Consider the following 12053-nt stretch of genomic DNA (forward strand, 5'->3'; position numbering starts at 1 on the left):
AGGGACTCAAGATCTCAAGTCATGATTTACTGCTTCCTCAGTCCATAAACATGGAGCTGGATAAGCAGTGGAGCAGTCAGGATACAAATTGGTGCCCATATGGGATGCTGGCACGGCAGGTGGAATCTTAGTGTGCTGTGCCTCAGTCCTCCCCGCACCCCCGCTCCATGTTAATTGATTAGTTTGCTCTCTACTCTGGGACTTTTGATTTTTGCTATTGTATCTGCTTTGAACACAGCATTTTTAGCTGTTGTTATAACCCTTCTGTTCCCCTTTTGTTGTGCTGGGGACAGGAGCACAGTATTCACGGGAATTTCCATTAAGAAATGGTAGAGCCCCAGAGGAACCACGGGACTCAGTTCTCAGCGTTCAGGACTTCCTCCCTCAGACCCTGCCTGCCCCAGTCAGGCACCTCCTGGTGCCGCAGCGGTCAGCAATGACGGCAGCTGGTGCTTGTTCAGACCGACTGCGTGAACGTCCCAAGAACCATCTCACTGACCAGGCAGCGTGGGTTTGTGCCCATTGCTTCTGATAAGTGAGCTTTCTTACCTCTTCTTCCTCTTGTCTTTACACTGACTCCCACGTGTGGATTTACCATCAAGAATGAGGCTGAAGTTGCTGGGCCTGGCCTGCCTCTAAGCTCTGTGTGAAACCTCAGAAAGCAATTAGATGGTCATTCCCCTATGCAAAGTTTGAAAAAGCTAGAATTGGACTGCAGCATGCTTTTGTGGCTCAGTTTATATTAACAGTTTAGCTTTGTCTTTCAAGAATGAAGATTTTGTCCCTTAAAATATGACTTGTCCTGTAATGACATATAAGGAGTGATTGATTCCTTAGTTTGTGTTCAATGAGTAAAAGTGAGATGTGATGCTGATGAGGAGGAATATACAACATTAGATATTATTAATCAAACTGCTTTTAACATTCTCTGTCTTCACACCAGAGAGGGTATACCTAAGAAGCCGTTAAACTTGACTGGACAGTAAGATGCTGGACTCTATGTTTGATATATGCTTGCAATGGGGGAATCTCAACTGAACTTGAACTGTGGTTATGCAACAAGGTGGAGGAATCCACCATGGTGGGAGGGTTTGGGGAGGGGTGGGGAGAACCCAAGTACCTATGAAACTGTGGCACATAATACAATGTAAAAATAATAAAAAAGATTCAAGTTAGCATTTCTGGTGCAATTCCTTCATACTGTCATTATATGATGTCTGAGATATCTTTGAGTCCTTCTAGCAATCCCTGCATTGATGTTAGTTAAATTTTCTGGTATTGAAATGCTCACAGGCATGCTATTTGTAACTTACTTGTTAAGCAGAATAGAAACCTAGACGTGCCCTGATCCAGGGATTGGCCATGGTCAAGTGCAGCAGCGTTGGGGTGCCAGCCAACCTTCTGGTACTGAATCGACTCTTTACAATGAGTTAAACTACAGCTTGCTCTGCCTACAAGACTGTACTAGAACAGGTGGTCACGGTGTCCGCCCTCAATGATGACTGTTTTCCTTCCTTTTCCCCCTGCCCCTCTTTTTCTTGATGCAGGTATTTAATCCAACTGTTTTTGGGGATAATTGAACCAAACTTCTACTATATACAAGATGAAAATGTGGTTGCTGGTTAGCCCTCTCGTAGTAGTATCTTTTACAACCTGCATGGCAGGTAAGAAATACCCTTTGCATCTTTTCCATAAACTATGTTAATGTAATCGGTATGTTTTCATTTCATTAAAGTTTCTGTTTGAAGTCAGAATTAATTTTTGCCTTTGACATCTAAGAATAGATATACACCTGCATGCATATGCATATATGGTAAAATAGTACGTGTTTTTTTTTTTACTTTAAATTAAGTTTTCACAAGATTTAGTCTTGCCTAGTAACAAGTGGGTAGAAATTTTTGTGATAGTGGCATATTTATTTGAATGGCAAAGTGATGGAGAGAGGGAGAGAGATGTTGCAAGTGTGAGAGCCTACTGATTCATAGCCAGAGGGCTGCAGGCCTCAGTCTGGGCTGGGCTAAGGTCAGAGTCTCCACCCCAGGTTCCTTGGGGGTGGCAGGGGCCATCTTCCACCTTTTTGCCAAAAGCATAGGTAGGAAACAAGAGAGAGATCAGAACTAGAGCAGCCAGGACTTGAACCAGCGCTTTGGTAAGGTTATTACATTCCAAGTCATAACTAATCAGCATTTAGTATCTGCTCTCTGGTGGTGAGGGGAAGGGTGGTGTTTGTTCATTCTTGCTAAGTCAGTGTTCCCGTCATCCCCAGTCCTAAGCTGATACGCTTTGGCATGGAGCTGGAAGGTTGCATAAATAGCTCACCATTATAAGATACTTCTCCCATCCAGATTCAAAGATGTGAATTTCTGATTCAATCAATATTGAAGTGTATAAGAACAAGGCTACAGAATGATGAGTTTTAAGCCTTTTCCCTTTGTTCATAGTATTACTTACCTGTTTTAATTTTTAAAATGTATTCATTTGAAAGTCAGGTACACACCCACACACAGTAAGAAAGAATTTGCTCTCTCCTGCTCCGCACGGCTGGGTCAAGTCAAAGCTAGGAGGTGGGGAGTCTGTCCAGGTCCCCTGTTTGACTGACAGGGGCATGCTGCTTGAGTCATTATTGCTACCTTCCAGGGTCGTAAGTGGCCCTGGGACCCCTACCCAGGAACTCAATAGGAGACACCTAACTGCTAGGCTGAGTGCCTCCCCAAACAGAATTTTAAGTTAACACAATTGCATTTCTGATGTTAACTAGGATTAACAATGGGCACTAATAAAGGCTCCTTAAGAAGGGATCCAAGGGAGTCCAACACACAGTAGACTTATGTCTCCAGTTTTGTCATTGTGATGACGAACAGTGTGTAGTCATCTACAACATGCAAGGCAGTGTTAAGAGTACCAGCTTAATGACAGATGTAATACAGCTCTTTCAAAGACAAGCCTGGAGCAGTAGGGCAGTTCCCGTGAGAGGTGCATCGTAGTTTTGTCTCATATTTCTTTAGCAGGCAGTTTCTCTCTCACTGTCGTCATCACGACCTTGACTGGGGAGGTGCTTGTTGGGCTGCTCTGCTCCGAGGATCGCTGCGCCTGTCTCACCTTACCATCCCCCGTGCTGGCTGTGAGGAGGGAATTGAGAGGCGTCCTCGTGCATTTGTTGAGACACAGAAACACTGTTTAATTTGGGAGGAGTAGTCCTTATATTTGCTGACTCCACTTTCTGAAAAAGATCATTTCATCAGCACTTAATCATTTTAACATCATTAATAAAAATGTTTTATAATCATGATCATTATATAGGTACGTGTATTTGCATAACTATATGCACTATGTATCCATGTAGCTGTCATGTAAGTGAAATGTAAGTTATTGTAGTGAAGTCTCATTTGTATGAACAAAACAGGAGTATTAACATTGGTAATAATGAAGATTTGCATGGATGCTGTTGAGCACTACCTGTAGTGCTGCAGCTATACCGTGCAAAGCTAACAAATACACACCTGTATGTTATGAAGATCTTTCAGCCTTAGAATTGAAGAGCAAACCCCTCATGCCATGAGCTGCCATCTTTTCTTTTAATTGTATAGATTTTATTTTGGATAATTCTTACATATTTGATTGGGATGTGAAGGGTCAAGGGCTAGAGGAAATTGGGTAAGACCATTGTTTTCACATTCTCTTTTTTCCTTCCTGTATCTGGGGGAAGGGGAGAGATAAGAGGGGAAGCCAGACCCAGCCTCCCAGCCATCTCAGGATCCCTCATGTGGGGACACTCTGAGGGCACTGCTCAGTGGTTTTGATAGTTCAGCAGTTCTGTATCGCCACTGATCTTGCTACTCAAATCATGGTGAAATCTCTCCGGACTCCACTAGCTGACATAGTCCACCCTAGAGTCTCCATTTGCCCAGGTATTCACTGCCAACTCTTGGCTGGAGTAGTTGATCTATTTGTTCTGTCCTCCATCCTCTGTTATGGTACCAGGTGTCCTCTGCAGGCTCCAATGTACTACCAAATCCTCCATGTGCATCTAGCTATGCTGTCCACTGCTCCATCTAAGCCACTGAGGAGGCCCGGCTCTGACACATGCATTCTAGAGTCAGACCATGGAACCTGTAATTTTCTCCATGGTTGGAATTCTGAGTCCAGTGGTTCAGTTGTGGGAATCCTCCACGAAATTTCATCTGAGGTGATCCCAGACCTGATTCTTATGTGTGCATGCCGATACATTGTCCGGTACAGTCCAATCATCCAAATTGGCCTATGCACACACTGTTAGTTGTGATTGCTGGGCCAGTTACCTCCAGCCCTGTCTTCTACTCAAACTAATGTGTTGCAGTTCAGCCCAATCCTGCCCACTACACACTCGGCACCTCACACAAACCAGTGGGAGTTGTAGCTTAGTTGGAACAACCAGCAATAACTGCCAGTCTGTGTCACATCCCATTCAGCTCTCATACATGTCAATGAGCACTGAAGCCTAGCTTAACACAACCAGCCCCCTATCCAACCCACACATGTGCCAGTGGGTGCCATTCTCTGTCTAGCCATGCCTGTTCCCATCCTAGTTCTCATGCTCACCAGTCAGAGTGGCAACCCAAGAGGGAGGTGCCCACTATTTTCCTAATGGGCTCATTCCTACTCCTGGATCTTACATTCTCCAGGTGGTACTGTAGTTTAGCTTGACAGTATTTCCCCTGTGCCAGCATTTGCTACCTGATGCTGTGGCAAAGCCCAACCAACCTCTTACCCACTCTGGCTTATGTATGTACCAGTAGGTACAGTTCACTCAGCCTGGCTTGTCTCCAATCCAGTTTACATGCAGGCCAACAGGTGTTGTAGCCCTGCCTAGTCTGGTCTGCCCCCAATCCCAGCTCTCATGCTCACCGTGAGAATAGTGGCCTATCATGAGAGCTCCCTGAAGCCCCCCTTACTGTCTTCACCCTCTCTTCCCTGGGTCTTACATGTGCTGGTTGGGCGCTGCGGCCCAGTCTGGCATGGCCTACCTCACCTCGGCTTTTGCTGGTGCGTGCTATAGCCCCCAGTCCCGGTCCTAATGTGAACTGACTGGTATTGTGGCCAACCTAGCATGACCCACACACCATTCTGGCTCTCGGATTTGCCAGCAGGTAATATGAACTGGCTCAGCCTGGATTGCCCCAGACCTGAGCCCAAGGTAAGTCCATTGATACCATAAACAGGCCTGGTCTGGGTTGCTCCCTAACTTGGTTCTTGCACTCACCTGCAGGGACTGTGTCCCGACAGAGGAGTTCCCCAAACTCCTTCATCAGAACCTCTTCCAATGCCAGATCTTGTGCACACCAGTGGGTCCATGGGCCAACACTGCTTAGTCCACCTCCTGTCCTAGCAGAAGCAGTGGCCTTTCCTGACTGGCCCTCACCCTTTCCTGTTCGTACTGTTGGATCCTACAGCCCAGCCAAACCTAGTTCCACATGCAGACACAGCTCATGCATGGCTCAGTAGAGGCAGAGACCTAGCCCAGCCCATCCTACATCCACACTGGTTCTCACAATCACCAGTGGTTGCTAGAGTCTAGCCCATTCTGGTACACCCCAAACCCAGGCCACACCCGTGCTGAGGGAGACTGCAGCCATACTCAGACCAGATTGCAGCCCCCATTCCAGCCCCTGTGCTCACTAGTGGGAACCACAACCCAGTTGGGGTGTCCCCTTAGCTTCCCAACCAGGCCTGATCCCAGCCACAGATCATGCACTAATGATTGCTCTGACCTAGCTGGGCATAGTCCCTCCCCTGTCTTGGCCTTTGCCTTTGGGTGTTGCAGCCTGGCCTAGCCTAGCCAGTCCCTAGTCCTAACTCTTGCTGACTGGTGCTGGAACCTGGCCCTGCTCAGTCTGCTCTCATCCCTGGCTCATACAAAGCAGTAGGTGTGGCAGCCTAACCTAGCATGACCTGCACTCCATTCTGGTTTCTGCTCTTGCCAGTGGACTGTGGTTTGTTTGACCCCTCCTGGTCTGCCCTTTCCAAAAGCAACTTACACACTTGCTGATGGATGGAGCTACTCTGCCCAGCCTGCCCAATATCCAGGCCTGGACCACATGCTCACCAACAGGAGTTATGATCCACTAGGGGAGTTTCCCTGGTTCCCCACTCAGGCCACTCCCAGACCCAGATCTCACACATGTCAGTGGGTGCTTGGCCCTTACCCAGCATGGTCTATCCCAATCCATCCTGACCTTTGCATGAGCTGGTACAGCCCAGCCCGCCCCACACCCTGTTTTAGGGTACTCAGGCAGGTACTGCAGTCTGGACCAGCCCCACTTGTTCTGAGCCCCAGTACCGGTAAGCATCAGTGAGTTCCATGGTCACGCCTAACTCATCCAATCACCATCCCAACTCTCAAGCTAACCGGAGGGACTTATAGTTCCACAGCATTGGGCCCACATATCCCCCACAGAATCCACCCCTGAACCTGGTTCTCTTCTGTGTTGGCTGGTGTCATGGCCCGGTCTAATGTGACCCATCCCCTGATCAGGTACTGTCAGGTACTGTCAGGTACTGGGATCTAGCCCTGCCAGAGTCACAGCCATAGGTTACATGTGTGCTGATGTGTGGTGGTCAGCCATGTTCTATGCTAACAAGCCCAGCCCAGGACTTCTATGTTGGCTAATACATCAGTATGTCCCACAAAGATCTTCAGGTCTCTCCCCTCCAAATCAGTAATTCTCAGTCCCCTCACTTACTGAAAGTACAGTGGCCCTGTCATTGGGTGTTCCTTAGGATTCATTCTTCACCTACATGTACCGTGGCTTTATCCATGGATGTCCCTAGGCAGTGATTCCATACCCCAAGACCCCAGAGCTTGCTGCCACAAGCCCAGGACCTTCTCCCTGCTCAGCAGCAGTGGATGGGGGGTTATGATCCCCAGCAGAAAGCCTGGCCGGGCAAGCCACAGCCAAGTAGCTGGGAGATCCAGACTTACTGCTCAGACTTACCTGGACTCCACCCACCAACATTGCAGTGGTGGGCAGAGCCATGATCCCGAGCATGCCCATAGCTGTCCAAGATCCATCCGCAGCACGGTCACATTGGGTGGAGGAAATTCTCCGACCTCAGGCTTGGACAAGCCCAGGACCAACCCCGACTCTGCCCAGCAGCTGTGGATGCGGAGCCAGGATCCCCAGCAGGAAGCCTGGCCTGGCACAGCCACGTGGCTGAGGGATTCAGACACCCACCCACTGCTCAGACTTACCTTGGCATCTTAGTTTCTTGCATAGATGTGTTTGTATCACAACTTGAAGAATCACTTCAACACCAACCTTGTTTATTCTTTTGTTTCAGAGTTTACCTGGCACAGAAGGTATGGTCATGGAGGTAAGTTGGCAAAAGGGGAAACCTTCTCTTGGTTGGATAATATTTCCTTTCTGCCCTCAGGCCGCCAAGAGAAACAGTTTATATTAGATCTCTTAAAAATTCTGGAAGATTATTTTTCTAGTCTCATAAGGCAACTTGCTCGAATGTCAAAGTGAATGGATGGGTTATCATAAGCAAGTATCTGATTGGAGGATGTTAAGCAGGTTTGAAGTAGTGTGGCCTTCAGCGTTGTGGCAATGCCGTGGCACTGAACTTGAACTGAGATCGTGAGTGTTGCAGATGTCTGAATTGTTCTGGAAAGTTTCTTGCTTTGCTGCGAGAGAACCTGAACTTGGAGCTTTAAGATTCAGTTCCATTAGAAGTGTACAAATGTTCTAAAATTTGTTGTTTAAGATGGATTGAATGTGATTAAAAGTCCTGTGAGTGGAGATTCTATCTAGTGAGTCCTGAGCAAATCCCGCAGAAAGAGGAGCAGCTTGGTGCGTGGTAGTCCGGGGAGATCAGTCCAGGCTGGGCGGGTGACGTCCGCTGTGTCTCGGTGGTTGTTCAAGGAATCTCATGTTAACTCTTCCACTTCCCTGAACGTTGACTTTCCAGCATGTCAAAGTGACGACATGGTTGTGAGGAATACAGAAGCGATGCAGAGACACCTTCTAGCACAGTGACTGATCTCGTGGGTTCTCAGTGAACGTAGAAAACCTGGTAACTCAGAGAAGTCAGTGCGTAATAGTGGGAGGATAAAAACCAGCAAGAGCGACTAAGCAGTGCGGCAAGCTGCATGCCCAGCTGCAGCTGTGTGTGGTAAATGGGTGAAAAGAACTCTGAGTTACCGGAAAAGGGATGAAAAATTCCCAGCTCAAATTCCACTGAGGCCGTTCTATCTTCTACTACATTACATCTGTAGGGTGTATTCTCTGATTTCATGGACCTGTTCATACAGCGTGGGAAATTGTTAAAGCAACATCATGATGGTGCTTTTGAAGAAGGATTTGCTGAGTGAAGGCATATGTGATGACGGAAATAGCGGGCAGGGAACCATGAGGGATTTTAAATGTTAAAATGGAGCTAATTCTAAACAGAGGAAGTGACTCAAATAAAACCTTGTGGAGGAATACGGGCTGCAGTGGGAATTTTCTCAAGAATTCCAGATGTGCTCTGCAGCATGTTAGTAGGAACTGCTCGGAGTAAAGACTTGGTGTCGGATACACTTGGGAGACAATGGGCCGTGGAAGTTCAATAACTTGATATTGGCTTTCAGTAACTAGCATCTATCAGACTTGCCTAAGAGGTATAAGGTATTTGTTAAATTCCCAAGACTGCTCTGCTGAAGTCCCACAAAGTGGGGATTTAAAACAACAGTTTCTCTTTTTAAAGGGTGTTAGTTATATGGAATTAGGACCCACCTGATGACCTCACTTAAACTTCATTTCTTTATAAAGACCCAGTTTTCGAAGATCACATTCTGCTGAACGGGGAGTTAAGACATCGTCATGTCTAATACACCATGCTTTAACCTTTGATGTTACAGAAAGTAACATTGAGTTACAGAAAGAAAGAGATCTTGCCCTCGGTACTTCACTCCCACGTGGCCACACGAGCAGGGTGAGGTCAGCTGGAGCCTGGAGCTCCTTCCACGTCTCCCCTGTGGGTGCAGCGGCCTAAGCACCTGGGCCCTGTGCTTCGGCTTTCCTATGTGCATTCATAGGGACCTTCGTTGGGAGTGGAGCAGGTTGGGCTCAAACCGGTTCCCATAATGGAAAACCAGCACTGCAGGTGGTGAATTAAAGGGCTATGCCACAATGCTTGCCCTGAACATTTTAAATGATTATTTTATAGCAAGCTTAATAGTCTGACTAGTTTATAAGTAAAATGCATGTATTAAATGCTTAGAGTGAAATCATCTTAATTTATAGTTATGGTATAACTTTATAGTACCCAAAGCTAATATTGAAAATGTAATTCTCTCATCGCTGGACTCTAAGGAGGGCAGATGGAAATACCTCATATCTGTGTAGTACTTGTCCCAACTTTCCTGATTTTTTTTCCAGTTAGACTCACATCAGTTACTTAGCATACTTTTTCAGTGCATTTTTAAAATCTCAACGTGTGATTGACATATCATAGCAGTGACTTATCACTGCTTGGTGATATGGTCACCTGTAGCTCCATTAATTAAGTAGACAGGAGGCAAACTAAGGCAGGCAGAGTCCTGCGAGGGGGCACAGCGGTGACTACAGAGGAAGGACGTAGTTAGCCGTGGGGTCTGTGTGGGGAGGCGCTCCGCTCACCAGGTACACAGCTCAGGTGCACAGGGAAGTGATGCTGACAAGCACAAAAGGCTGTCCTTGGACAGGTAAAGCCAAGGAGAGCATTCAGCCCCCCTAACATTTCTCCTAACTTGACCCCTGTGTTCATTCTCATGCTAGATTTCTGCACCGACACCAGATGCTTGCTTTGTAGGTTTAGCTATGATCTGTTACTGTAATAAAGCTCTGGCCCCCTGAAGTCCTGCACGCCAGAATATTCGAATTCCATCCATAGGGAAAGATTAGCACTGAAGGTAAGAAGCTGAATGGAAGAGGCATTGAGACAATTTAAATCTAGCCTCTTTTAAAGAGTTTGTTGTCCTTTGAGAGAATTCACAACATTTCCTTTCCTGTAGCCATTGTGTATTGTAAATGTTGAAAAAAATTCCATGTTGGACTCTTTTCAAACTTTGTCATTGCATTTAACAAGTCAATTTGTTTTCTGAGGCTTTCTTGCAATATAATTATATAAAATGCAATAACTTACAGACTGACATGACAGAGGGAAACATGGCTTTGGTTTTCAAGTGGATACAGAGTGAACTAAAAATAATGCTGAAACACAGATTGTAATTTTGATTTGAATTTTTAGAAATAGGAAAGTGAGACTACCGTGGGCTGTCTGCGTGTCGTGCGAAGGATGAAGTCATCCTGTTTCCGACCACACAGCTGCTGATTGCATTAATTCTGCACCTGAGTGTGGTGCTGAAAAAATACAATGTGATTGCAAAGATCAAATGTGAAAGTATACTTCTCTGAATTTTCAGTTCATTTCATGATGAGGCTGCATCTTGTGGGATATAGAGTGGGCTATATGGAGGTGATGGTTATGGGGTCGTCAAGGAGGATTAGAGATCAGACGAGTGTGAATATATTTACGGCCAAATTAGCCAGTAGAAGACTAGGTCAAAAGAAATCTTTTATTAAGAATTCATCTGTAGATTTTCAAGTGAATAAAAGGGTGTGTTTTTAAAAATGATCATGGCTTTTAAAAGCAATCATTCTTTGTTTTTATCCTTTGTCTTTGTTTTTCTGTAAGACATTGGCAGGGAGCTGGGCTGGAAGTGGAGCGTCCAGGTCTTGAACCAGGGCTCTGATGTAGGACGCTGGCATTACAGGCTGCAGCGTAAGCCCCTGCACCGCATCACCAGCTCCTCTTCTGCCTCAGTACTTCCAGATCATCACCCGAGGTCATCGAAGTCTTCCCATGCTGCAGAAGGAAGTCCTCAGTGACTTCTGTAGACTGACAGTATAGCACATACATTCACTGTTGTCTTGCCAAGGCCAGTACTGAGTTATCCCTGACAGTACTCCCGGGACCGAGCCACTCCAGTTAACAGGGCAGTGAGCCCAGCAGAGCGTCCTGAGGCTCAGTGTCAGAGGCCTGGGTTAAGCATGACACCGCAATGCAGAGTTCTTGCGTTATCTGCCTCTCAAGGGATCAGATGTACTCCCTAGATGGATGTGTAGAGTATCAGCTAAACTATTGTTTTATTCAGGCCTGAAGTTTTCAGAAAGACGAACAGGACTTAACAGGAACATGTGTGTGACAGGAAGATGAGCTGCTGTTTAGTCTGAAAGAAAGGTGTCTTAAGTGTAATATTGCTGCATCTTTTTTGTTTTCTGAAAATTTCTTTTTGATTCCTTTTTTAAAGGACTTATTTTATTTATTTGAAAGGCAGGGTTACAAAGAGAGACGAAGAGACAGAGATGTTCTACCTACTGGTTTGCTCCCCAGGTGACCACAATAGTGAGGACTTGGCCGGGGTGAAGCCAAGAGCCAGGAGCTTCTTCCAGGTCTCCCTCACATGTGCAGGGTTCAAGAACTTGCTCCATCTTCTGTGAGTCTCCTAGGCACATTATCAGGAAGCTGGATCAGAAGTGGAGCAACTGGGACTTGAACCTGCAACGGTATGGATTGCCAGTGTTGCAGACGGTTACTTAACTCACTACACCACCATGGCAGCCCAAACATTATAGGTTAGGTTGAGGATTGCGGATCATGATTCTCCCTGTAAGTGACACAGCAAAGAAGGTGTAGACGCAGGGGCAAGGCTGCCCAGGGCTGTGTTTTCCACGTTGGAATATAACCATGCGATGGACCTTTAACTTATGCAAATCTGCATCAGTTCAAATGATCTCAGATGTTTGAAGTCATGTGCAACTGTGCCTAGATTCCCCAGCAGGCTGTCTGAGCCGGCAGGTGTTGGTAAATCCACTGTGCAGTTGGGAGAGAATCAAGAAAGAGATGATGGAGTTGTTCGTGGGTGCAACGCAGTCACATGAACTTTCATCGTTTTGAAGCAGAAGCCATTTTTTTTTTCAGAGATCAGAAAATTCAGATGCCTATATCCAAAATGAAGGTCCATGGTCTCCAAAGATTTTGAAGTCCTCTCT

At 46.3% G+C, this 12053-nt stretch overlaps 1 protein-coding gene across 2 annotated transcripts in view; it reads left to right on the forward strand.

Annotated features, from left to right (window-relative positions):
- Positions 1-1546: 1546 nt before the first annotated feature.
- CNTN1 (contactin 1) overlaps positions 1547-12053 on the forward strand; it is an 86459-nt gene continuing 75952 nt past the window's right edge. For both annotated transcript variants that reach the window (XM_058656019.1, XM_058656020.1), the window contains exons 1-2: positions 1547-1664; positions 7318-7350. In XM_058656019.1, the coding sequence (XP_058512002.1) occupies positions 1604-1664; positions 7318-7350 (94 nt within the window). In that variant the 5' untranslated portion in view covers positions 1547-1603. The remainder of the gene's footprint in view (positions 1665-7317; positions 7351-12053) is intronic.

The sequence above is a fragment of the Ochotona princeps genome, chromosome 27 (genome assembly GCF_030435755.1).
Source record: "Ochotona princeps isolate mOchPri1 chromosome 27, mOchPri1.hap1, whole genome shotgun sequence".
Lineage (NCBI taxonomy): Eukaryota > Metazoa > Chordata > Mammalia > Lagomorpha > Ochotonidae > Ochotona > Ochotona princeps.